Below are 27,260 nucleotides of genomic sequence, written 5' to 3' on the forward strand. Positions count from 1 at the left end.
AATGTTCATTCCTGATCTTCATAATCACCAATTCCTGAGCCCTACAGGCCTGATACCTCTAATACCCACGACGATCCTGCAGGGTAGGTACTTCTAGATTGATTCAACAGATGAAGAAACAAGTCCAGAGAGGTGAAGAAAGTCTGAGCCATGATGACAACAAGGTCTGTCTGCCTCGGAAATGGATACTTTCTATCATTTCACCAGTTTCTCAAACCATATAGAGTCCCTGGACATTTCCTAAGGTATCTGCCTGTTCCTGAGAGTCTATTCCAATTTTTGCTTTTAGTTTGAATCATATACACAAATTCACAGTTGGAAAAAAAAATACACTTTTGCAGAAAGAATTCACAGTTAATATTTTGAGGTTATTAATATTTTAAAGGATTTAATTGTAGTTATTTAATTCAGCATCTCTTAGGCTGGGGTTGATAAACTTATCTTCAACCATCCATGAAAATATTTTACATTTAAAAGGGACCATACATTATACAATACTCAGATTTAAGAAACCTTAAACTATACCATATTTCCCCCTGCTTTTCTTTTTTATGGCTTCCCTCCATTCTTCCTGCCACGGACAGAAGTCATAAATATGAAACCCAATCCCCGATGAGAAAATTTACATTTCTTATTCATAACTGAAACGTACCTGGATCAAGGGGTTGAAGGTACCATCCTTTAAATATATCATGTATTTTTGAATTCACAGGTCTATTTTTCCCAGGAAGGTTTTTCACGTGAGCTTTTTTATCCTCTGAGCCAGGTACTTTCATGCAATAATCCAGAAAACCATTTGATCTCATTATCTCTGTATAACCCTTCTCACAACCACAGACTCCACCCTACAGCATAAAAATATACTTATGGTTACACAGTGAGTTGTGCCGATGAAAAAATAATTTAAATGTTGGAAACATTTGATATTAGCATGTCATGGCAATTTAGGGTTTTTTAGCAACAGACTTGCCAAAGAGATGAAAATCCAATAAGCAGTTCATCTTTCTGAATTAAAAAATCAACCTTTAAATAAATCATCAGCTATTTCTAGTGGTTTATAATTCTTTCTCCTTCCAAATATAAAATCACAATTCTTTGTCAATAGAGAGTATTAGCTACATCCTTTTATCTCTCAGAGACGTTCCATTTAATCAAATTATCCTCCACTCTTCCCCGCTCCCCAACCTGTTTCACTCACTCCAATCTGCCCTTGATACTAGAAGCAAAGCAATAGAAATTATGTACATATCTTGAGTTGTCCTCTTTGAGCTCTATTGTTGCCCCATCTGCTGAGTGCGTCTCTCACCTTCTACCATTGATCACTAACTAGTCTGAACTACCTCTCTGCTTGTAGGCTTGGTTCTGCACTCAAGGAAGGCCGCCCACGTGGAGCAAGAAAGATTTCACCAAAGGCACATGCTTATGAGAAGAAACCTGTTTAAGGAACATCACATAACTTTCTAAAAAATTATATATGCACTGCACATTATAAGTGTCATTGATTAGAATACATTGACTATTTTGCATTAATTCCTGAGCAACGGTAGATGGGAGTTAAGGGAGAACAGGAAAAGATTTCTGCAGGAAAAAATAAAGGGGGTGGGGGATTTCTGGTCAAGATGGCAGAGTAGCTAAACACTGTGATTGTCTCCTTTCATGACTACATCAAAATTAACTGAATTACAGAATGACCATCATTGAGAATCACCTAAAGTCTAGCTGAACAGAATTCTTACAATAAAGGATATGCAGAAGAAGCCATGCCAAGACTAGTAGGGGGGATGAAGCCATGACACAGGCTGGTCCCACACACAAGTGTGAGGGTTAAAAATCGGCGGGACATCTCAGCTGCGGAGGTCCCACCTCGGAGTGAGGGGTCCCAGCCCCACACCAGGTTCCCCAGCCTAGAGTTCTAGTGATAGGAAGAGAAGTCCCCACAACTTCTGTCTGTGAAAACCAGTGGATATTGTAGTTGGAGTCCCAGGCGATCCTCTTAAAAGGGCACACACATGAGCAGCAGCTCAACAGACAACTGGGACATACAGGTAGGAACTAAATTTCTGGCTCCAGGCCAAGGGGAGGAAAGGAGCTTTCTCCCAGACAGAAGCAGTGGTAGAAGCCATTATTCCTTTGTGGGGCCTTCCCCTGTCCCCGCGTGCAAGCAGGCCCCATACCTGAGTCCCCATCAACCTAGTGACACCATTCTCCCCAAGATGTTTCCAGTGGCTTTTATATATAAATTGCCTATCTTGTCTCATGCCATGGACTTTCCTAAAAATCTCCCAAAGATTCACAAACCCTAAACAAACACCATCTGGACTCAGCCTTCCCCGTACTTCTTGCTAAGGAGCCCCAAGCCCAGTACAAATGGCAACCATCTACAGATCATTGTGTAGCTCATACCGAATGGCCCCAGGCAGGGCACAGGCAGCAGCTGACATTGGCCTGCAACAGAGCCCCTTCCAAGAGGCCTGAGAACCAATACAAGCAGTGGCCAGCTTCAGACCACACCCGACCACCTCCACAAATGACACACCTAAGGAAAGACTGGGCAGGAACCAGAGTCCTACTCCATAGGGTCAGCAACTGCAAAACAGCTCCTCCACTGTAGTCATGGCCACTCCTCACAACCAGTCAAACTGAGTGTCAGTCCCTGCCATTGACATACACAGAGCGACTAAGGCTCAACTACAACAGGAGGGCACACACAACCCACACAACATGGGACACACCTGGTGTACCCAGCTCAGGTGAACAGGAAGACTGAGCCACTGGGCCTCACAGGACACTTACTACGTAAGGCCACTCAACCAAGAGTGGGAAACAGCTCTACCTAACACACAGAAACAAACACAAGGAGACAGCCAAATGGGGAGACAAAAAAAAACAACAAAAAAAAAAACGTGCCTCCCAGTCTTAAAAGAACAGAACAAAACTCCAGAAAAAGAACTAAACAAAATGGTGACAAGCAATCTACCAGAGGCAGAGTTCAAAACACTAGTTATAAGGATACTCAACGAACTCAGAGAGAACTTCAACAAAGAGATAGAAAACAACAAAAGAACTAGTCAGAAATAAAGAATACATTAGAGGTAATCAATAGTGATCAGACGAAGTAGAGGATCACATCAGCAATGTAGAACATAAGGTAGCAGAAAACACCCAATCATAACAGCAAAGAATATAAAAAGAATTTTAAAAAATGAGGATAGTTTAAAGGACCTCTGGAACAACATCAAGCATACCAATATTCCCTTCATAGGGGTACCAGAAAGAGAGAGAGAAAGGGATTGAAAATCTATTTGAAGAAATAATGATGGAAAACTTCCCTAACCTGGTGAAGGAAGTATAAAAGCCCAGGAAGCACAGAGTTTCAAACAAGATGAGCCCAAACAGGCTCACACCAAGACACATCATAATTAAAATGCCAAAGGTTAAATAAAAACAAAAAGAGAATCTGAAAAGCAGCAAGAGAAAAGCAGTTAGTTACCTACAAGATTGTCAGCTGATTTCTCAATAGAAACTTTGCAGGCCAGAATGGATTGGCAGGAAATAATGAAAGTGATGAAAAGCAAAGACATACAACCAACATTACCCGCAAAGCTGTCATTTAGAATCAGAGGACAGATAAAGAGCTTCCCAGACAAGAAAAAGCTAAAGGAGTTCATCACCACCAAACCAATAATACAAGAAATCTTAGAGGGACTTCTTTAAGATGAAACAAAAGATCAAAAATATGAATAAAATGGTAGTAAGTACATTTTATTGTTAAAGTAAATGAACAATTACTTTAAATATAAATAGACTAAATCCTCCAAGCAAAAGATAGGGTGCCTTACATATGCTGCCTACAAGACTCACTTCAGATTGAAAGACACACACAGAAAAAATAAAGGGATGGAAAAAGATATTTCATAAAAATGGAAATGGAAAAAAAAATCTGGAGTAGCAATACATATAGCAGATAAAGCAGCCTTTAAAACAAAGGCTATAACAAGACACAAAAAGGGAGCCAGTAATCCTACTGATCGGTATTTATCCTAAGAAACCCAAAACACTATTTTGAAGGCACATATGTTCACTGCAGCATTACTTAAAACAGTCAAGATATGGAACCAGCCTGGGTGTTCATCAATGGATGAATGGATAAAGAGGAGGCGGTACGTATATACAATGGAATATTACTCAGAAAATGAAATCTTGCCATCTGCAACAACATGGATGGACCTAGGGGGTGTAGTGCTGAGTGGAGTAAGTCAGACAGAGGAAGACAAATGCCATATGATCTCATATGTGGAATCTAAAGAACAGAATAAATGAACAAACAATATAAACTAGATACAGAGAACATTTTGATGGTTGCCAGGCAGGAGGGGGGTTAGGGGGCAAGGTGAAAAAGGGGAAGGGGTTAAGAAGTACAAATTAGTTATTACAAAATAGTCACAAGAATGTAAAATACAGTATAAGGAATATAGTCAATAATATTGTAATAACTATGCACAGTGTCAGATTGGTACTATATTTATTGGGGTGATTAGTTTGTAAGTTATATAAATGTCTAATTATGATGTTGTATACCTGAAACTAATATAATATTGTATGTCAACTGTAATTGAAAAATAAAAAATCATTTAAAAATATATAGATGTGTGTGTACACACACACACACACATATATATATATATATATATATATATATATATATATATAAAATTTGTATCCTTAGGCATATATTTAACTTATTTAAAATGAAGTAAAAATATAGTACTTATATTGTAATTTATTTTATTACATAATATTTAGCAAATGTGAACACAGCATTTATAATATTTTTCAAAATAGTTTAGGTATATGAAAGGCTAAGAATGGAAGAATATATCGACTGAGAACATTTATTGATAGAGTTAATATAATTTAGATGACTGAAAAATAGATTTTCCTATAGACAGATTTATAGCAAAAATACTGCTTGCCTTAAATCATGGCCCTGCAAAGAAATTCTTAATAAACTGTGATTACTCCTGCAAACACCTCTAGGTGGTATCATGGGCACGCAGAACTGCTGCTTGGCTGTAGCTGGAAAACATCCAACAGCATATGTGTAACACAGCAATTAAAATACTTGTAGAAGTCTCTAGTCCATGGCTCACCTGTGTACAGTAGGAGAAAGGTTTTCTGCAGGCTGGATTACACTGTCGAATAGCAGCAGGACGTGCCTGAGGGGCGCAGCCTCCTACAAAGGAAATCCAACCATCATTTGCAGATTTTTCTATGGTAAACATTAAAAACATTCCTTTCTTCTCTGGCACTGGCTACTTTGTAACAGTATTTTTTTTCTTTTTTAAATCAATGTGCTGACACGTGGCCCAGTCTTACTTTATTGATTACTACAGGATGGATTGTTTGAGTTGGGAGACTCTGCTAACAGAAAATATTTGCAGTAGATTTTTTTATACCAGCTCCCTGGCAATGTGATGCTCTCATATGGCTATGCTTGACCGCAAAGTCTGAGTGCCAGAGTCAGTAAAAGAACTGGTGAAATCTCAATTTAAGTTCAGGAGCAGAAACTGTATTTGCTGGAGACTTATTCTAAGTATATATTTCTCCAGTCCCAGAATACCCCAACTAGGCACCAGGCCAATTCCCAATAACCAAATACTAAAAGGATCACAAATGCGTAGGATCACAATATCAAACGCTTCGGTAACATTATAAAATGTATTTCAATCGGGATAAACATACCCCGACCCCCGCACATATTTTTAAAAGCAAATATATAGACTCCAGGACACGCAATCACACATCTGACACAGTACTTAGTAATTATTTTTGAGTAAATGGTAGGGATAGTTCATCCTCTAGCTTCTGAAATTCATTTCCATATTAGTCTTGCCTTCCTGGATTCAGAGTACTAAGCTAAGAAGTTACATAATGTTCTAGAGTAGTATTTTAACCTCATTCATAATATTGGTTGTACTTACAGGCTCTAGCCTTTGCATTACTGTAACTATCAACTAGTTACAGTTTGATTTCGTAGCTAGCAAAAAATCTTTGGGCGTGAGGTAGTAGTATAGAGAACAGTCAGATCTACACTTTTTCTGAGAATGAAGCAGCGAAATTCTCACTGTTACCTGAAAAATAAAATAATCCACACACACACAAAGCCCCATATTCCAGAATGAACACCTAGGTGTGAAGCTATTAATTTGCACATTAGTGGCAATAACCAGACAGGCCCATTGCTCCTAATTGTGTTTGGAGGGGGTGTTTTCTGCTCTTTAAATCATTCGTCTCCAAAGCGGAGTGTGTACACCACTGCAGGAGGCCATCTTGTGGGAACTGAGAAGCAAAATATTTGAACTTACATAGTTCATACAACATTTTTGTTTAAATTTTAAAATGAAACTAATTCTGATAAATTTTTTGCAGACGATACTAGTAACCTGAGATCATTCATCATATGTCCACCTGTTGTACTTTGGGCATTAAGTACTCTGTGCAGAGAGTTGGATAATGCGACTGCTTTATCCACTTTAACTCTCAACATATTGCCGAGTATGATGCTTTCTGTGTTCCTGATTAGGTAGTTTTTACAGTACATAGACTTTTAACAATAACTTATAAAATGGACAAGTAGCTTGAAATACATTAGCATATGAATAAACTATGGATTAAGGGATTATCAAATGCAAAAACAAATACACAAGGAAAATGCAAAGCTGATAATTCTATTCCTACTCCCATTCCTACAATAAGTTCTTGGCCAGCCCAGTACAAATTAAAAATAACAATTTAATTTTCTCTGATAAGAAGGCATTAAAAAAAAAACTTTAAAATTATTGAGAAGACTATTTGTAGGTCAAATTGTATCCAACATCATGAATGAGGAACATTTCCCTCAGTCTATATTTAGATATTAAGTAATAATCATGAATAGCACAATATTCAAAAAGTAAGCTTCCAGTGAACGAATACAAGCATTTATAATTGGCAGCAAACAAGTTTTTTGCAGCATTCACAAATGTAGTATTTTAAATTTTTTTATATACTAATAAACCTTTTTAACTTCAATTTCTGTGTGTGTTTATAATGTGATATATAAGCACGGTAGTGCAGGAATATGATATGTTAAGATATGTCCTCAAAAACTTTTTACTAAGAAGGTACATGATTTAAAATTTTAGAGATCATTGTTTCATACTAGAATCTGTCTTTTTTAGTCTTTGTCTCAAAACATATATTTATGGGCATTTATTATGTTTCACCTTATTTTTTTAAGTTCTTTGATATGTTATGGGTCTTAGAATTGTTTGCTTGCTGAGTTTCAGAGGTCTAATGACAATTTGCCATGAAGACTGGTCTTTCCTTGCTTAGAATTTGTAAGCTAATTCTTCTCACAAACGGCACACTCAGAGATGTTTTTGAAAAGCCCTTATGAATCTTAGGTAGGAATACCTGTGACATTAATGCCATCTGAACGTTGACACCATACAGTCCGTTCATTATTGTTCCAAAGACTTGCTTTCCATGTGTAGTGGTAACATTTGCCTCCTGCAAACAAAGATGATAACAGTGATTCTATTATACCTCAGATAAGAAAGAGAATAATCATTAATCAATCAAAGCTGAGGACTGAAAAGTGCTTTTTGTACCTGTACAAGGACGTGTTTCTAGAACCGGCTGGGGACAGCTGTCTTGGTTCTCAAAAGACTGAATTATAAATGTTCTTGACCTAGATTGGCGGCCCATTGTCTCAAAGCTCCTTCCATCGATGCAGGTTAATTCACACGTGCTCCACTCTGACCATTCTGTTAAATGGCAGTCTCCTGGAGCACAGGGGGGGGCAGGGCAACATGGTGACTGGTACTTGACAGCATTTACACAGACAGGCCTCACAGTGAGATCGGTGGTGGTGGTGGTGCAGTGATAGGGGCAAATTCCAGGTACCACGCTTTCTACTTTGACCAGTTTTCCATTTAGAGGTACTAAGACTGATGAAGTAATTGATGGTTTAACCTAGTTCAGGAAGAGACTGCTAAATACCCGATTGGCGTTACTTTGCTTCAAATCATAGTCATATCTAGAGAACACCATGTGTCTGCTAGTGATAATACATTGTTTTAAAGGGAGATGTAAAGATTGTAGTAACTAAGTTTTCAAAGAGCAGCAGAACATGGCAAAATTTATGTTCTCAGAAACTGTATAAAGAGAATAAGTTAGTCACTGAAGTGGAATATCTTTGGGTCTAAAGAATGTTGAATTTAATAAACATACCCACATTTGTGTGTATGTACATATGTATACATATGTTTACATCTGTGCATATATATACATATACATATATATATGCTCTACATGCCATACTATACAGATATATTAAGCCACTGTAAAATTATGCCATATACTTCATGTTTTTAGCATTAAACTCATATATTTTATGTAACTAGTAATGGCCTTCACAATTACATAGAACTTGACCGTTTGACAGAGTGCTTTTATAAACATGTAGTTTTACTTGTCCTTACCATGCCATCCCCCAGAGATTCATCCACTCATGAATTTAGTCAATGTTTTTTGAGTGCTGACCAATGTGCCTTGTGCTGTCAGGTCAGGTATTATTAACAAATTTTCTACATGGAGCAACCATTGCTCAAAGGGGTTAGACTACACGCCCGGGGTAAAATACCAGGGAAGTGATTCTAACTTAGCTGTTAAATTTCCAAGTCCAGTGCTTTTCTTTTTTCTTTTTCCTCTTGCCTACATCACCTTCAGTAAAGCTATACGTATTCCAAAGTGATAACCACAATTAAAAATGAATTAAAGTTAATTAACAACTTCTATATTGATGAGATAGCAAAAAAAAAAAAAAAGAAAAATAGAAAATAAATACAGAAGAAGATCAACCTGGAAGGCACTCCCAGGTGTTTAAAATCACATACCTGGGCAAGGCACAGAGCACAGCTGCTTCAGGACGCCATCTTGAAAGGGCATTTCTTTACACAGTGCATCGTCTACACGCACAGCCGAGTTAGAGATTGAACCATTGTGGACCACGCAGGAAAGGCTTCGGATCTGAACTCCTTCTCCACAGTCTCCACCCTGTGAGAGGGACGGATATTGTCAGAATCACCCAAATAATTAGCATCTCGGAGTTTTGGCTACTGCTACCTCTTGCTCAAGAAACCCTAGTTGTATATTTCTTCAGATTCCTCCTCTTAGGAGTTCTCTTTCAATTGTTAACAATGAAGCATCACTGAGGAATTCTTCTAGAGCTGATACAGAAGTTGAAGCAATTCTAGAGCTGATACAGAAGTTGAATGAAATTTTACCCCCATGGAATTTATGTACTCAGAATATGATGGCTCATTTTGGAACTCAGCCAGGATTGATTGAAAAAGAAAAACAATACATAATTTGTATAGGTGTATGTGATAAAATGGCCTAAGCTATAATCACTCCACCAAGAGAGCATGTTCAGTCACAGGATATACATTTCTCTTTTATTTAGCTTATTTCTTCTCTTGCAGGGAATTCAGTCCTTTCTCATATGGATTATGTTGGAGTTTCTGGCACAATACAGATTTTCTCTATTGCCATGAGAAGCTGTTTTCGCGGCGTGCCTTCTGTGATGAATAATGTTCTTTGACGATATTTCATACAAATCCCACTCAGATTATTCTGGGAAATTAGAAAAAGTTTGTGTAGTGTCTCACAGAAAGAGAAGCTTACTCTTAGTGGCTATGTGGCCCAAGCAGCTGCTTGATGAAATATTTCCTACTATAACGCTTTTGGCAGGTACTCACGAGTTGAGTATTTTCTCCTCAGTTTTAGTCAGGTGCTCATACTTGAAAAAGAAGTCCACTGGATATTTGAATGACGTTAGATGATAGCTCTGGTTTTCCATAAATCCCTTAGAAAATAGAGCCTTAGGCAAAGCTTTTCTGCTAAGGACGTGACATCCCAGGATGGCAAGAGTGAAGGGAAAAGAACTGAAGCAGGTACGGAGGAAAAGTAAATATAAGGTAGAGTGTTACTAAACCAAGAAAAACAATGTCCCAAGAAAAACAGCTGGTTTCTTGGTCATCCATCACATCTTTCAGACAGACCACATGCTATCACCCTGCCTCAGTACCATCCAAGGTGGGGCAAGGGAGGAAGATGCGAGAGACATTTAAGTCCAGCTCCTCCTTGGATCCAGTTCTCATTGATCAACTCTCATCCCAGGGAGTATTAACTCTTCCATACTTCCAAGGTGTGCTGCTCAGCTTCCACTAAATCCAGAAGTTGGTGGAAGAGCTAGAGCCTTTATGACTATTGCTGGTATGGTTGAAGAGAGAGAGAGACACAGAGAGAATGAGATGGGGGGAGTGGGGAGCCTTTGCATGTCTGTTGCAGTCTGTTGCTACAACCCATTAATCCATTATTAAGTAACAGTGTGATAACTGTGCTCTCACTAGGAAATTGGGTTTCCTCTCCTCATCTCTTCCCCACCGCAGGACTCAGAAACTGCATTGTGTAAGCCTTGGAGTTGCTGTGGCTCTTGAGATGACAGGAGTAAAGAAGGATAAGATGGACAACTAAAGCAGTCAGGATGGTGTTCCAGGGTATTGGACAGGAGATGATGGGCCTGCTGAGCCCATCAGGTCAAGGCCCTGTGGCCGCAGCTACTGTGTGTCAAGGGCAGGGTATAGACAGATCACTGGAGGTGTGGGATGGTACACAGTAGCTGCTGAGTACCTTCCTTCTTTACAGAAGGAAGTTAAGATTCAAAGACATCCTGGAGAAAAAAGAAAAGGTGCAACTTGGAGGAGGTCCAAGTTGTAGTAGCTTAAATTCTAAAGAAGTTGAGTGGGCACATAAACTGGGACTACATCTTCTAGAGATGTGTAAACAAAAATTATGATTTATTTGTCTAAGATGGCAATTCCCACAGTTGACTTATGAATACTTAATAATTTCTCTAACCATTTCTATGGCTGTTGTGAAATTGTAAAAAAAAAAAAAAATATCCCCTAATTTTGAATGGAAGTGCATTTTTCTGGAGATAAGTGGAGGTTCAAAATCAGTTCACAGTAAATTCATTCAAAGCAAATGCTCTAGTAAATGTTAATTTCCTGAAGTGGAAAATAACTAGTGTAAGTTAACTTTCATTTTGGGGGGAGGTTTCTCTCTTGTAACTTATTATTCCAGATGATGGACCCATTGCAGAATTGTCTAAGGTGTATGTTTTGCTATAGAGAATCAGACTTTGTATACTTACTTGGAGAGAAGAGTCTGAAGATACGGCAACATGTACAAAATTTGAAATCACTGCTATTTGGAACCTCAGGTAACAGAACATGCGGTTGACTAGAGTTTTTTTGACTTTGCAGGAGATGGGGTACAAAGAAATGAGAGGAAACAAGTCTACCTCAGGGATCACTTTATAAAACCAAGACAAACAATAATATGCTCCTCATTTGTATATCCATATTTAACCTTAACCTATCGTAACTGACAACAGCCACAATGGGAAGAGAAATCAGCAACAGAACACTAATTTCACTCAGAAAGCAAGCATTCACTCACTCTCATTCATGAGACTACACACTAGGGTCTGAAAGTTGGGCCAGGCTTCTTAGAGCAAAGGTTGTCAACAACAAGGATTCTCTCACCAAGGCTGCACTGTCCCGATCATTATGAACTATTGGTGTACTCTTACTTGGCACCACCAGATGTGGGTAGACAGGTGGTGCTAATAACCATCATCGTAGTTTTAATCAGAACTGTACTAGCAGCTATGATTGATTGAGCTCTTCTTTGGCCAAGTAGTATGCTAAGCACTATATTATGAAATATCTGATTTCTGCCAAACACCCCCAGCAAAATAGGTACTACTGCTACCTTTATGATGTAGATTTACGAAATCAGAGGCTTGGGGAGGTTAGAGACTTTGCAAAAATTGCACAGCTAGGAACTGGCAGAACACTAACCAAAATCAGCGCTGGAGTTTCCAGAGTCTGAGCTCCTAAAAAAGATTGACCAACATATGTGTGTGGACACATTTTATCAGCCGGGGAACTTGGAAAGAAAGAGTTAGAAAACACTAAAAAAGGTGAAGCCTGAGGATACACAGTTCCTTCTGCTAATCTCTTTCCATATAAGATAGTGATAGAATGGGCACCTCCACTGTTCCCTGTGCAAGCTTCTCTTCCTGTTATTGTTTGATGATAACTTCTTGATGGCCCTCAGCCACTTGGATATCTTCACCACCAACAATGAATGAGCAGATTCTAAACCTGCATTTGGTGGGTTAGGATATGACAAGACAAGGAGAAGCTGAAGTGCAGCTCTGAGAGAGGTGTTTTCCCTTGTGGGCAAAGGCTCATGTGTTATTTGATCAGTAATTCCAAAAACTCATCTAACATATAAACTTAAGACAAGATGACTCACTGAAGAGACACTGTGTTATCTGTCTCACAAAGAGTTCACAATTAGGCTTCAGGAAAAGCAGGAATGCAACTCAAACTCAGGAAAAGCTCAACTTAAATATCATGACGGTTCCCTTTCTCTTTTTCCTCTGCTTTTCTTTGTGTCACCTTCTTATTCTTTCTTGCTTCTGAGTGACTGAGTTTATCCAGAGGTGGGACAATGTAGCAGCTAAGAGTTCCTGAATACAATATCTTTGAACAGCTTTAGTTTCATGCCAAATTCTTGAAGAAGAATGCTTATTGGCCCTGTTTGGGTAAGGTGCCCACGCAGTTAATTATGGACTTGTTTTTTGAGAGCTCTGCTCGAATGGGGTCTAACTCCAGAGTTTCCTTCTAAGAGGATATGTCAATGAGTGAGAAGAGGAGCATCTAGAAATTCAAGGCAGCACTGAAGTTTCTCCATATACTTACTGTCACGCAGGGCGACCTGCAGGGTCTCAGCTCCCACTCCCCACATAACGCAGGATATGGTGGGGCCAAAAAGGAACACCCACGGAGCCATAGGTAGGGGAGTCATACCACTATACTGTCACTGGTGGCTGGGTTGGAGACACAGGAGCCAGGAGCAACACAAACTCAACCCTCACTGTGCCGCTTGCAGGCTCAGCCACCATCTTCTTGCTAGCTCCCTTTTTTTTGCTAGCCTAGCCACAGCAGTTATATTAGTGGCCAATTGCTCACTGGTTACAGCTGACGGCCAACTAGCCACAGCTGATGGCCATTTGATCACAGTTGACGGCCATTTACTACCTGAGCCAGCACCTTTCTATGTGAGGCCGAGAGCCTGGAAACTGCTTCTTGGGGCTCTGTCCCCACACTTACTCTTGGGTTCTCCAGGGCCTCCAAGACTGGGTATTGCTAACAGAGGCCACACCCCCTCAGTCCCCACCAGCACTTCTACAGACAGTGTTCACAGCCCACCACCCTTGACCCAGCGGTCCAGGCAAAAAGTCAATAGGTGACAACAAAATGAAATATTACAATTGGCATTTCCCCATAACGTTCCTCTGGAACAAGATGGCAGACTTGTCTAGTAGGTGGGGAAAAAAAGGCTCCTGACACCTGAGAAGTTAAAAGGGAAAATACACTAGAACGAGTAAGATATAGTAGCAACTGTATGCCTGGTGAGATTGGAGCATGGAGTTTGTCAGTCTTTCCGCCTGCCCTCCCTCCTAAATATCTTTGCTCTCCCTTCCTGTGCAATGGGTTCCTGAATTACTGGAGCTTATTTTTTCTACTCTGTCAACAGTGATCACAATTACAAGGTGAAATATTCCTTCCATTTTCTCAATTGTAAGTGATTCCAAGCAGCATTTAAAAATCGCTGAAGATTCAGGAAAGAAGATTTTAGACTGGTAGACAAAGTATTCATACTTAAAGCCATTAGGTTACTATTAAATCACTCTGCATGGTTACCTTATTTTCTGTAAAAAGGAGACTGAACAAATGTACCACACATTTCTGTTCCTCTGGGACATATTACAATGCACGGGCATTTAACTTCTGCGAGATAATAATGCTGCATGACAATGTCATCCTGACAGGAACACTAAACATCTTTATGAGAATACTCTGCAGATTTCTTAATGCATAATCAAAATTATTGTTACCCAATTAAAATATGCTTTGGACTGTGAACTGAAGGATAAACTAGTAAGGTAAGAAAATACGGAAAGTCAATGTGCTTTTTCTTATATAAGAAGCCAGAGAGAAAATGCAGTGGAAGATCTCTGCTGATCCAGCAAAAACTCTGGGTATGTGATATGTTATGATTTTGCTCGCATTTATATTTCAGGTCAATAAAAAAAGTAATCATCGAGGAAAATGTAGTAACCTTGGTTTGGGTAATAATGTTAAAATAGAACTTTTATATTTTTGATTTTCTGCCTATATATAAGATTTTACCTAAGCCTAAAAGTGCCTCTTTAAGAAAAACAGTCTACAGCAAGCTGTACATTTCCGCAGCATCAGAGTTGCATCTAATTAAATAATATTTTGATATTTCCAACAAGCCAAGAAAAGAACAGAGAATTCTTGAGGATGCCAAAGAGATTGAAAGTCCCATGACCTGGTCTTACAATCAGTGACTAATGAATGGCTATGGATTTTCCTAGCAGTATCATTCTGCTCAAGGTTAAGTCCCATGATTCTACTTTTCCATGTTCTCCATTGCACAAAAATACATTGTTCCAGGCGCCTGCTGCTGTGAAATTTATTCCATCAGCACATAGGTTTGACCAGACAAATGCTTTGGCCATATTGAGAAGCATTTCTCTAAATGTCATTACATGACCTACCTCCAATTTACATGCAGACCAGTTGCCAAGGACCCAGCTGTAGCAGGGGGTCACTGGGCAGGTTTTCTGCTGGGTAAGCTCAGTGGGGCATGGCCGTCCTTCTCCTTGAGTTGGCATCATGATAAATCGAGTCCGGCTCATTCGACCTAAAATGACAAGGAAGGTGTCAGTTTTTCCATTAGAGTTTGGCTTGGGAAGGGAATTAAAAGGACTGAGTGTTGCTTTACATATGTAAGTCTTCATTAAAATACACTGAACTTTGTCTAGCTTTCAGTTTTTCTGCCATTTTAATTTAGGTTTTGACAGAGACACAGGGTATAGATATTGTTAAGGATCTGAAATTCGTTCTGTCTTATACTTCTTTAGTAGTGTCCCTATGTACAAACGCTGTTTTGTGGCCAAATAGACTGATCCTGTAAACATTGGCAGAATGTTAATTCATTCAACAAACATTTATTTATTAAGCTCTACTATGATTCAGGCATCCTGCAATATGCTAGGAATACAGTACTGACATTGCCAGATATGTCTTCTACCTTCACAGAACTTAGATTTTAGGCCAGCATTACAAATATTAAAACTTAAGAGCATTGCATCGTCTTTGTCTGTTAGGTTCTAAATTAGCAAGTAAAGTAAAAATTGCACACAATCCAAACTCCTCGAGAAAATTCCCTAGGAAGGGGCCACCTTGAGGCCTCAATAGTTTTTCTCAATTAGTTCAACATGACTAATTTTCCTAGAGTTTAGGACCAATTTCTTTTTTCACTGAGACAAAATTAAGTTGTTGGCTTATAGAAAGGAGCCATGATGTTTAAAAAACATGTTCAGATGCTGGGTGTTCCACTTCATAACGAAAGAAAATTGGTTAATAAGAATGACTGAGGAAAGCGCAGGGCTCCCGTGTCCGTTTATGCCCACTCCTAGGCATTCGGTCATCGGCTCAGGAAGTGGAATAGTGGATGGAATTTACATGTCTGTGTTTCGCTCTCTTGATCTCTCTCCCACTCATTCTTTTCCTTGCTGATGAGGTACTCTGTGCATATAGTTTCATTACTATTAGTAACTATAAATTATCATGCCCTCCCACTGTTGTTATAAAGTTAATTATGTAATTGTATTTGTGATAAATATTAAAGGAAAAACAGAGGGTTCTATTAAGTTGGTGCAAAAGTAATTGTCGTGTAAAAGGTTAAACAAATGCAAAAACCGCAATTACTTTTGCACCAACCTACTATTAGTAAATGCTATGGGGATGCAGCCTAGTCTGGAAATGAATCAGAGAACGTTCCCTTGAGCAGTTGCACTTTAAGCAGAAATCTTAAGGGTTGCCAGCCTGACATGATGTACAGAGAGTGTCCCAAGTGGCAGAACGAGCTTGTGAGGAGGTCCTGAGATAAAAAGGAACAGAGTTTGTTTGAAGACCAGACAGAAGGCTAATGAGGCTGGAACAAAGAGAGCCAGGGCAAGAATAGGTTTGACACATTGTTGCTAACAGCTATTAAAACTGGGTGGTTTTTTTTTTTTTTTTTTAGTTAGTTCCAAAGATCATACATTTATATCTTAAGAGAAAAGGAAAGTTACTGATGACTTCATTTCTACGTAGAATTCACTTGAAAGCTCTGGGTAGGAACAATTCTCGGATGCCCTCAAGTTCAGGGGCAAGTAAGGGTGACACACTTCTAGTGGACTCGACATCTTACTGGCCACTGGAAAAAATCACTGGATTCTAAAGTCCTTGAGGTTTGAGCTTCTGTCCTTAACATGGTGCTTCACATATATTAAACCAATCAACTGAGTATTTGTTTAATTCATATATTCATAAATTATCTACATGATATTATCTGGTATCTGAATATACGTGATAATACAATGATACCAATACAATTATTGAGCAGGTACCACATGCTAGACAATATTCTAAATATAGACACATATTCATTTAATAATCATATAACTCTAGAGGGAAATTCTATTATATTCCCACATTATACATGAGAGCACTGAGGCACAGAGAGTTTAAGTCACTTGTCTAAGGTCAAAAAACTACTAATTTGCAGAAAAAAATTCAAACCCCGGAAGTTTTGTTCCAGAGGCTGCTGTATTAGGCATGATACAGGCAAGAGAGCAAGAATGGTACCCATGTAGGTTTTTTATGTGAAACATAAAGGAAATTTTGGATGGTGGTGAAATTTGTGTCAAAGATTACATGGGCTTGGTGAACAACAGAAGCTACCCATTCTGCATCATTGGGCACTGAAACATATGTGTTTGGACAGATGTTCTTCCCAGCATCACTCAAAGCATGTTATATAGGTCAGACATCATCTCTTTCAGATTAAATGTTATCCCTGGTTGATGAACACTTTTGGCTCAAGATTTTATATGAATTCTTGCTTTCTCTTCAGTATTATAATACTCTTTATTTTTTTTTAATCTAAATACCTATTACCCTAAAGTCATTACAATTGCATTCTGTTCTATATCTATCTTTGTAGGAATAATGACAATGTTGTATTGCCTTTATCACAGTTAAAGGGGCTCTGTTTCATTATAACCAACTGACTTTAAGCTTGTTCTTGAATGAATGGTATGTGGATGGCCATTATTTTAGAACTATTTTATTTATTTCCATGCAAGTGACAGATATCTTCTCCTGGACATAGAGATGGAGGGAAACTAATGAATTCAATAGGGAAAAAAAACGATGCTCTTACTTTTTGAAATAATGTAATCTTAAAACTATCCATTGAAAGCATAGCCTTATGATTTCTCTGCCTTTTGCTATCCAAACACATGTACACTTGAAATCTACATGATTTTACTAACCAATGTCACCCCAGTATATTTAATAAAAAAAAAGAAAGAAAAGATTTTCAAACAATGCCATTTACTACCAAGGATATATTTTTAAAAGCAAAAAGCATATAACAACTCTACATTTTGAAGTATACTGTCATGCTTAATTGTGTAATATTAACGTTCAGTATGAAAAACTTTGCTAATAAGAGCACGAGGGTCTGAAAAATAACTACTGGACTTGATGTTTCTGTGGGCTATTTGGTATCTTTTAATATGTTCCTTTTTAAGTCATGGATATTTGGTTGTATAAATAATCAGAGAAAGTACCTCTCCAATTAGGCACTCTCACAAACCCTGAAGTTGTAAATACAAAATGTAGCTGTATGGATACAGATGGTATAACAAGGAACCTTGACATCTCCAATGATAGTGGTCAGATGCTACCTGGAATTTCAAACATCAGACTGGATGGAATATTCAACCACAACTACCTCTCAGCAATGATTATTCTAAAGGGGACCCCTAATGGCAGAAGCATGAAGGAATTGTTTTGGTGATGGTGAGTTTTCACATAAGGTGGCTGCTGTGGCCAAATTAAAGACATTTAAAACTATGATTGATCTAGAATATGAGAGACAGAGAATTTGAAAATAGTTGATGTATGGTGAAACGAAACCTGGACTTGGCATCAAAATTCTCTAGTTGGAAGCAGTTCTCTCAAATTAACAGCTAGTAAATGCTGTGACTGCGTGAAAGTATTTTAACTCCCCCAAGCATGAAATTTCCTCTTTGGTAAAATAAAATTAAGTATACAGAAAGCATCTGAAGATAATTCATGCTGGGGAAAATGCCACTGAAAAGTGAATCTATTAAAATGGGGAATTAAATTATTTTAATAAATAAAAAACCATGTTTAAATGGGACATTTTCTGGACCTAAAGAGTAAGCAAGAGGGTTTATTTGCTCTACTACCAACTACCATGCAGATTACAATTGCAATTATGCACTCATTATTAGGACAAAGACTATATCAGCTGCTGATGATATTACCTAATTTTATGATCTCCCTATAACAGATCCATGACTGGCTCGCGTGGTTTGATCACAGTGTCTTTGAGTCACTTTGATCGTAGCCTTGAGTCACATTTCACCAATTTTCTCAAGAACACCTTTTAATCTCTGGTGTACGGATTGCCCCATTTTGTGCTCCTTTGTTGTGGTTCATGTTCCATTTGCAGCTAGAGAATGACCGAGAATCACCTGATGCGATGACAGCACATGCGCATCAGTGAAGGATGCTTGTTGACCAGGGGATGGCTTTCGAAGGGGTCAGCTCATTAGTGAGTGATTTGCTATTTTGAGGGGTTTTCCTTATGACAGAACTCACAATTATGGTGATTCAAGTGAAGAATACCGAGAGGGTGAGGACTCCTTGCACTTATCTCACACTGGTTATATGAATCAAAAAATACCACATATAACCACATTATAGGCTATCTAAAATGTAGTAGATGCTTGTTAAGATTTTAAATAGTTTAATCATTGATTTTAATAGCTACTATTTCATTTCAATTCCTAGAATGGGCCCTGGAACAAGCCTATAATGGGTATATAAAGCATGCTACCTGTATTCTATTGGGCTTGCAATGCTAAAAGCACACAGCTATGAAATCCATAATGATTCAGTCTGGTCCCAACCCACCAAACCCCTTACACTCTAGACTGGACTGCTTCTGCCATCAAACTAAGAGTGAAGGCTGCGCCATACACATCCTCAGGCTTCCAATCTGACAGTGGGAGATTTTCTCAGACACTCTGTCTGGACTCCTCTTGTTTGGGCTTATGATTTTCAATAAAAGCATAGTGTATGCGTCTAGAAATCTATTTGGAAACTGAATTCAACAGTAGACAGTCTGCTTAATGAACAATACCAATGAAATGTAGAAGCTGAAATTGACTCTCTATTCATCTACTCTTCAGGCTATAAAAGACAGAAAAGTACTCCCTACAAAACATCTTTCCAATTTAATAAAAACTCAAATTATGATAGGGTAAGTTTGCTAGCAAAAAATTCTCTCTGAGCCTTTTCCTCTCCTCCCGTGGGAAATATTTGGAACTCATTACAAGCAACACTGATATTGGGTTTACTATTACATTAGTAATAATTGCTTGCAATAAAGGAAAAAGAATTGCCTGGTAAGACCTCCAGAAAAAAAAGAAACAAACAAACAAAACAGTGAGCCATACTAGTTGTAACACACACACACACACACACACACACACACACGCACACTCAAACAAATTCAAAGACAGGACAATAAATAGGTCTAAGGCTGCATGTAGGTTGGAAGCATATTGGCCCAGGTCACACTTCCATTGAACTCAGCAGTAGTCAGACTTCATTCTGAGGCCTCGCTGACAATGGGGATGTGGGAAATTCTAAGCACTAAAAAAGCTGGTTAAATATTTGTCCACTTCTACATTCATGAAAAGAAATGGAGTCACATGCAATGGCTCTTTGTTCTGATCATACTTTCAGATCCAAGCAGCCAGCCACCATGCACCGTCACAGAGGCATGCTTTAAACCACAGATCTTCTATGGCCTCGACACATGGTCAACTGAATTATCTTCCAATTATGGTTTTGATAGATCTGGATAATTTAAATATGACCCAGCAAACAATGTAAGGTATGTATGTAGGGGAAAATGGAAACGGAAATACAACACTAATTGAGCAAAGAAGAACATACCTGTTTAACCTTACATAGTTCATTAAATAAAATATCTGACCAATTTACATGAACATACCTATAAACTCCAAAGCACCGTAGACATGTAAATACAATAACAGTAGTGTCTGAAGTAACTGAGCTTATGGCCTGTTACTTGAATATTATTACTACTTACTGGTTTGCTTTTTACCTGGGCATTATTTCTTTTGAATAAGAGTTGAATTTTTAAGTCATATGTACACTTGCAGGCAGGGACTGGACTTCCAGAGCTGACGTCTATAAGTGGTTGGTGAACTTACACCACGAAGGATGGGGTTCAATGTCACTAACCTCAAGTTGATGGTGGTCCTGCCTGATGTGCACCTGAAAATTAGGTTATGAATGTTTCCACTTTTAAGTACCGTATTTCCTCCTATGGATTTATTCTTAAGCTTTTGGTACCTTCTACCTAATATTAGTCTGTAGAAAATACTAACAGATGATGAAATAAATGAAAAGGAAGCAAAGGGATATTAGCAACAATCTCATTTATAGCTGGTCATGTCAGTCTATTAATTTTAATTACATGCTTGTATGTCTCTGGTTAAGAACATTTACTATATAATACCTTTTGTTATTATGAAAGCATTCCTCATTATGGAAGGGGGAACTAAGTTAATTGAGTGACTACAATGTGCTATGACATAGAGATGATACAGTATATGTCTTTTCTTGCTTATGTCTTTCCCTTTCCTTATTCTGATTTCTTTGCTCCCCTTCCCTTGAGAGTAACTGCTTTCCCCATGCCCCTCACATAAATCACTTCAACAGGCATCCCCGTCTCAGACTCTGCTTCAGGCAGTTATTAATGTTCTTATTTCATGTGTGATAAAATTAAGCTCAGAAAAGTTAAATAATATTTGCAAAATTACACACCTAGAAGGATTGGAACACAGGTTTGTCTTACTCCAAAAGCATGTGCTTTCCAACAGATCTCGATTTCATCTGGTCAGAGTCAGGTATCAGATGCTCTGTCATTCTTAGGCCACTTGAACAAGTCTGAGAAGTACACTTAGTTCTACCCTCTGCAATAAATGTGTTACCAAGTCGTACATTTCATATTTTCCAAGTGTGGCACTAACACCTTTCTCTGTGATAACTCGGTATTTGCTTTTGGGTACTTGTCAGAGTAAATTTCTGAAAGCAGGGGAAAGTTGTTATGGATCGTATATAAAATTGTTCAGTTAATTTCAGGCAGCTCTTTATGCTGGATATTTACTTTTTATTCTCTTCAATATCATCTGTAATTTTTATCCAAGCTTATTTTAAGTGCAACATTTGTTTTACATATACACCCTGGTGGACACAGATTTGGGATCAAGGCTCTTTTCTAATGTAACAAAGTGGAGAAAAATTATGGTCCTGATCTGCAACATAAAGACAGATCTTCCACATTATTAGAGATGAAAGATGCAGTAATGCTTCTTCATTCAGAGCTACATTCCATCGGTTTCTGCTGTGGAGGGATTCCTTGGCTTATCTGAATATTGCCTCAGACATCCAGATAGCTTTAATCTTAAAGAACACTCAGTTTAGGCAAGATATAGATTCCACAGACTTTTCAGAATAAAATAGACTAGTCCCAACCGTGATCATCTATTGGGAGTGAGGTGAGCTAAGCAAGGAAGTAACAAGACCACAGTTTTCAAGGTCAAGATAGACCATGGTATCACAGGAGTGGGATAGGTCTGCTAAGCGCGTAAGATTAGGCACATTCGGTTTTGCTTGGAAATAAAGAGCTCCGGAATTCTCTGTGGTAGAATGAATGTGTATACTCTAACCTCTTATTTCAACAACTTATTTGAGTCCCATTAAAAACTAACAAAACTTGGTAGAAAACTGTAGATATCTGTATACAGCAAAAATACCCCCAGATGAGGCACTCCCCATGGGATGCAAAATGAGAAGGTCAGAGAGAGTGATTTTGGCAATCCTGGAGCTACTGTCTCCACTAGAATCATGCATGACCACCTGTAAGATTGGCTCCCTGACTATATTCCAATTAAGTGGGCTAGACAATATGCAATATTATTGATGATGAAACAAGTATACGTTTAGGAGGCTTATAATTCAGAGGGACTTCTGAAAGCCCTGCACACCCTTTGTGTTCCAATCTGACATCCATTTCCTCCCCTTATTCTTAAATATACCTACATATTCTTAGAATTTTTGTAAAGGGATTTAGTAGCACCCAACCCAGGCCCCTACATGTAACAGCAACACTTACACGTACAAAATGTCAAATCTACAGGAGCATAGCAGAACAAAGAAATCTTTCTTCTATAACTTAAAACCACATGACCTTAAGCAGGCTGCTTAACTGCCTTTCACCTCACCTGTAAAATTATGCTTATACTCTTAGAGCTCTTGTAAAAACATTACTAAAATAATCCTGGAATCAATAATTGTGTCTTTGACCAACAGACATTAAAATGTAATTATTCTAATATTTCATTACTTTACAGATTTAAAAAATAAAATAGTGCGAGTTCTGCAAAGAGTAGCTCAAAGTCCTCCAACTTGCCATTGCAAAAGCCAGCTGTGAAACGCAGACATTCTGGTTTCTTACCTCCACTTTCTTTTTTCCTACGCTACCTTTTTCGTTTCTTATATTCTTGTCATAGGAACTAATTAATTGATATGGTAAATAAGTTTGTCCTGTTATAACTATTGGACTGTGCCCAAGCAAGAACACCAGACTGATCACATTTTACATAGAGGCTAAAAGATAAAGGTTACTGGCTTGCCTTTGAAATCTAAAAAAAAGCAAATAAATAAATAAATAAATAAGAAAGAAAAGAAAAGCTGGAAATTTCAAAGTTGTGGTGTTTGGGAGTTAATACTAGATTATTTTTTCATTATGGGCTAGAGTTGACAGTAAAATTATATGCCATCTGGGAATCATAAGAGGCAGGCTGGATTACATAGTATAGAAAAATACTACAATCTCATATACATTGAATCAAAAACTATGAAATAAGAAAAAGTCATAGTCTGGGGTTAATAACATTCTTAGAATGATATTGGGTAAATAATAATTATGAATAATTTATGATATCCCAAATTTAGATAGTTCTACATTTCACTGAACTGATGAAAATTCAACAAAGAATATGACTAATCCAAATATTGAGCTCTTCTATTAAAAGCTTTGATCTTTGAAATCTATCTAAAAAGATTCCTTAGTGGAAGCTTAGAATCAGTCTCTCTCTAATGTCAAATAAATTGGATTCAAACAGTTCTGACCTTGAAATCTTTAACAGAATTAGAAAGTATAGTATATGCCACGTATCAGGTGTACATGAAAGAGACAATCCAGACACTTGGAAAATAAGGAAGAACTCATTTCAAAATTTCTCTTCAGATCAATATAGTTCTGGGGGGTTGATGGCAAAGTGTGGCTCCTGGGGAAGCATCCAGAATATCCAGCACACCAGGTATCGCCTGACAATCCAGTGAATTCATAAACAGACAATCGTGTGAAGTTGGCTGAGAGCTGCAGGTGCTTTCCTCAGACTCCCAGGAAACTGGCTTGCCCATTGAATGTGACTCAATACAACTATCTCCTTTTGTGGTCTCTGCTCCATTGCCACACACAAACAGTTGAAAAAAAGAAAGTGACTCGTACAAAAAGACAGCTGCTGGCACACTGTGTTAGAAGACACAAGCTGCAGAGGTTTCTCCACGATAGTTTCCAACCTTTTCAGCTCTCCAGTTTGGTCTCTTTTAAGAAACTAGTTCATCTATGCCATACATTTCTGCTTTGGATTATCATTTGTATGTTGTTTTTCGGTGGTTCTGTGTGAGGATTAAGGCATAATTTAAATACAGAATTCTCTCATTTGAGACACATTACTATCTGCCAGGTGGTTGGTGATGAGAGAAGAGTGGTGCTGTGAAATTGGAGCTGGAAGGTTGGAGTTGGGGAGCAGTTTGGGGACTGATGAGGGGTGAAGGCTGTCCATAAAGGCTGTCTCAGCAGAGTCCTGAGAATAAGTGCTTAAAACTGTGAAGGCCGTGCATCCCGTTTTTCTTTCTACTGCTCTGTTGTTGTTTTTTTTTCTTTTGTTTTTGTTTTGTTTTTTAAGATTGAGGTTGGGCACAAATAAATATAACTAGACATACTCATTTTTACATTTTTGTATGTATGTCCTAACATAGAACCTTGAATGCAACAGGGAGTCAAAAAATGCTTATGAGATGAAACCCTGAGCAGCTAGTAGAGAAAACAACAATGATAAGTTATGGCACCTTGTCATTTAATTGTCACATAAATATCATCTCCTCGGTAGCCTGCCTTCCCCATCCCTCACTCCCCTGCAAGATACTTATTATGCTCCATCAAATGAACTATTTTTGTTTCATCATAGCACTCAGCAGCATCTGTCATTTTTGTGTTTACTTGTTGATTTGCTATCTCTCTGTCTCGTCATCGCCATCTAATTTTCCACTAGAATATTAAATTGATGAAGTCAGAGGACGTTATTTCCCTGGGATCTTATCTGTTCCATACACAGTATATATCCTCAGCTCCTGGCTCTCGGAAAGCATTCAATGAGTATTTGTCACATATATGAATAAATTTCTTCTACAGTCCTGCCTACAGATCTCAAAATACAGGGTCACCATATAATTTATTTTCCACAAAGCCACTTTTGACACTGAAAGAGGACACCATTAGGCGCCAGAATAATAGGTGTCGACTTTATAAATCTTTGTTGAATAAATAAATGAAAAATAGAATACATACATATTTAGAACAGAGCACTGGAGTGTTTGTCAGCTATTGGGATCACCAGTATGGACTATTCCTTAAAAGGCACTATCACATCTGACAATTAGGGAGGTCAAGATATCTAAGGGTCAAGGAAGGATTCCCAAGAAGTTCTCCTATTAGACCATTAGAAACTAACTAGAGGTGATTTATAACTAGTGGCATATGTCTGTGCCAGGGAATACTTTTAGATGATTTCCAAGTGCTTCTTGGAAGGAAATGTTAACTACTTGAGAATCAAGTTGTATAAAGCACTTGGTTTCCTTCCCTAGTTTCCCTGTGCCTTAGTTCACACAATGATTTTCCTTAGGAAAATCTTTGTTTCTCTTTGTTTGTTATGCTAAGGATTAGAAAAGGTGAATTTAAGTTCAGACTAGAATGGCTTAGAATTCTCCAATAGCGGAATTGAGATTTGGAAGGTTTTTTGTTTGTTTGTTTTTGTTTTTGTTTTTACAGTAGATAAACAGGGTCTGATGAGTCTACATCACTAACAGAACTGCTTGAAAAATTAAAGTGATGTTTTAATATTAAACTTACAATTTGGACGCTTCTTTTTAAAGGTGGTGTGTTACCGTAAACATGGCGATCCATCATGTTTCAATGACTTGGTACAGTGGCACAATTAGGACTTTCAGACAAAATTAATAACAAACAGATTTTCTGTCTCCTTGTATTGAACACATTCTTGGGTAATGGTACCTAAGATTTATGTATTTAGTTAGGGGAAAAGGGAAACAGCCATTGGCAGGGGCTGGCTGCCTCTGGGCTTGTGATTTTGTTGGCAAGCTCTTCCCCTTCAAGTTTTTCCCTAAGGTCTAAACCCACCAGTGCAATGACAAATACTAACTGAAATTCCTCCAATGTGCCAGGTACTGTGCTTCATGGGAATTGGGGGATTCACCCATGAACAACCCAAACAGGGTCTTTGGCTCCTTAGAGAGACAACCATTGAAATTCAACTCATACGTGATGAAAGTAGTGAGGGCAGTAGTGGGAGTGATGGTGAGATGTTCCATGTGAGGACAGGTACCAAGGTAGAAGTACACACTGAAGGATGTGACTGAAATATGGTACATCGGGGCACAGATGGCCAACGGGACCATGGAGGGTGACGAGGATAGAGAGGCAGGCATGTGTGGGATCATGCAGCTCTTTGTTGATCATGCTGACAATACAGGACTTCGTCCTTTCTCTACTTTTCCATGCTACCCTTGACATTGTGAGAGTCACACATCCCAGCAGAGGCCCATGCAGAAAAGAGTGCAGTGTTTTTGGCTGTGGGATAACCAGGGTGGGTCACTACACAGAAGAGGAGCCAGTTGTGTGATGAAAGACATCACCAATGTGAATAACACCTCTCATTTGTATGTCTTTAGTCAACTCATCAGTGTGCAATATTACTGTAGTGCAGGGGATCCTGCCGACTTCTCCATGTGTCGTGCGGGGCGTCAGGAGGGGTCTCTAGTCCCGCTCCCCACACAAAAACGCAGGATATGGCTAGGCCAAAAAGGAACACCCACAGAGCCATAAGTAGGGGAGTCATATCTCTATACTCTCGCTGGCGGCTGGGTTGGAGACACAGGAACCAGGAGCCACACAATTCTCAACCCTCACTGTGCCGCTTGCAGGCTCAGCCACCATCTTCTTGCTAGCTCCCCCTTTTTTTGCTAGCCTAGCCACGGCAGTTATATTAGTGCCCAATGGCTCACTGGTTACAGCTGACGGCCAACTAGCCACAGCTGATGGCCATTTGATCACAGTCGATGGCCATTTACTACCTGAGCCAGCAACTTTCTATGTGAGGCTGAGAGCCTGGAAACTACTTTTTGGGGCTCTGTCCCCACAATTACCTATTTACTTCTTTATTTACACTCTGTTTTCTCTCAACTAGTTTGTAAGCTCCATGAGAACAGGGAAATTATCTTTTCTTCCTCCACTGCTGTATTCCCAACACTTTGAACTGTAACCGGCACATAGGTATTTGCTTAATGGATAAATTAATTGATAAATGACTTAAGTCAACAGGAAAACAATTGTTCCCAGATTTGCATTTTTAAAATTTCACTTAGGCTATGACTGTAGCACATAGCTTTTCAGTGAGGTAAAAGGATAAGATATGAGAGTGAGAGATGAAAGTGACTGGGTCT

At 38.6% G+C, this 27,260-nt stretch overlaps 1 protein-coding gene across 1 annotated transcript in view; it reads right to left on the bottom strand.

Moving 5' to 3' along the window:
* THSD7B (thrombospondin type 1 domain containing 7B) overlaps positions 1-27,260 on the bottom strand; it is a 797,596-nt gene that overhangs the window by 16,955 nt on the left and 753,381 nt on the right. Inside the window, exons 21-26 of the mRNA XM_033111445.1 lie at positions 14,768-14,913; positions 8,940-9,099; positions 7,653-7,826; positions 7,456-7,551; positions 5,151-5,233; positions 653-845 (exon numbers count right to left, since the gene is read on the bottom strand). Coding sequence (XP_032967336.1) covers positions 653-845; positions 5,151-5,233; positions 7,456-7,551; positions 7,653-7,826; positions 8,940-9,099; positions 14,768-14,913 — 852 coding nt within the window. The remainder of the gene's footprint in view (positions 1-652; positions 846-5,150; positions 5,234-7,455; positions 7,552-7,652; positions 7,827-8,939; positions 9,100-14,767; positions 14,914-27,260) is intronic.

The sequence above is a fragment of the Rhinolophus ferrumequinum genome, chromosome 8 (genome assembly GCF_004115265.2).
Source record: "Rhinolophus ferrumequinum isolate MPI-CBG mRhiFer1 chromosome 8, mRhiFer1_v1.p, whole genome shotgun sequence".
Lineage (NCBI taxonomy): Eukaryota > Metazoa > Chordata > Mammalia > Chiroptera > Rhinolophidae > Rhinolophus > Rhinolophus ferrumequinum.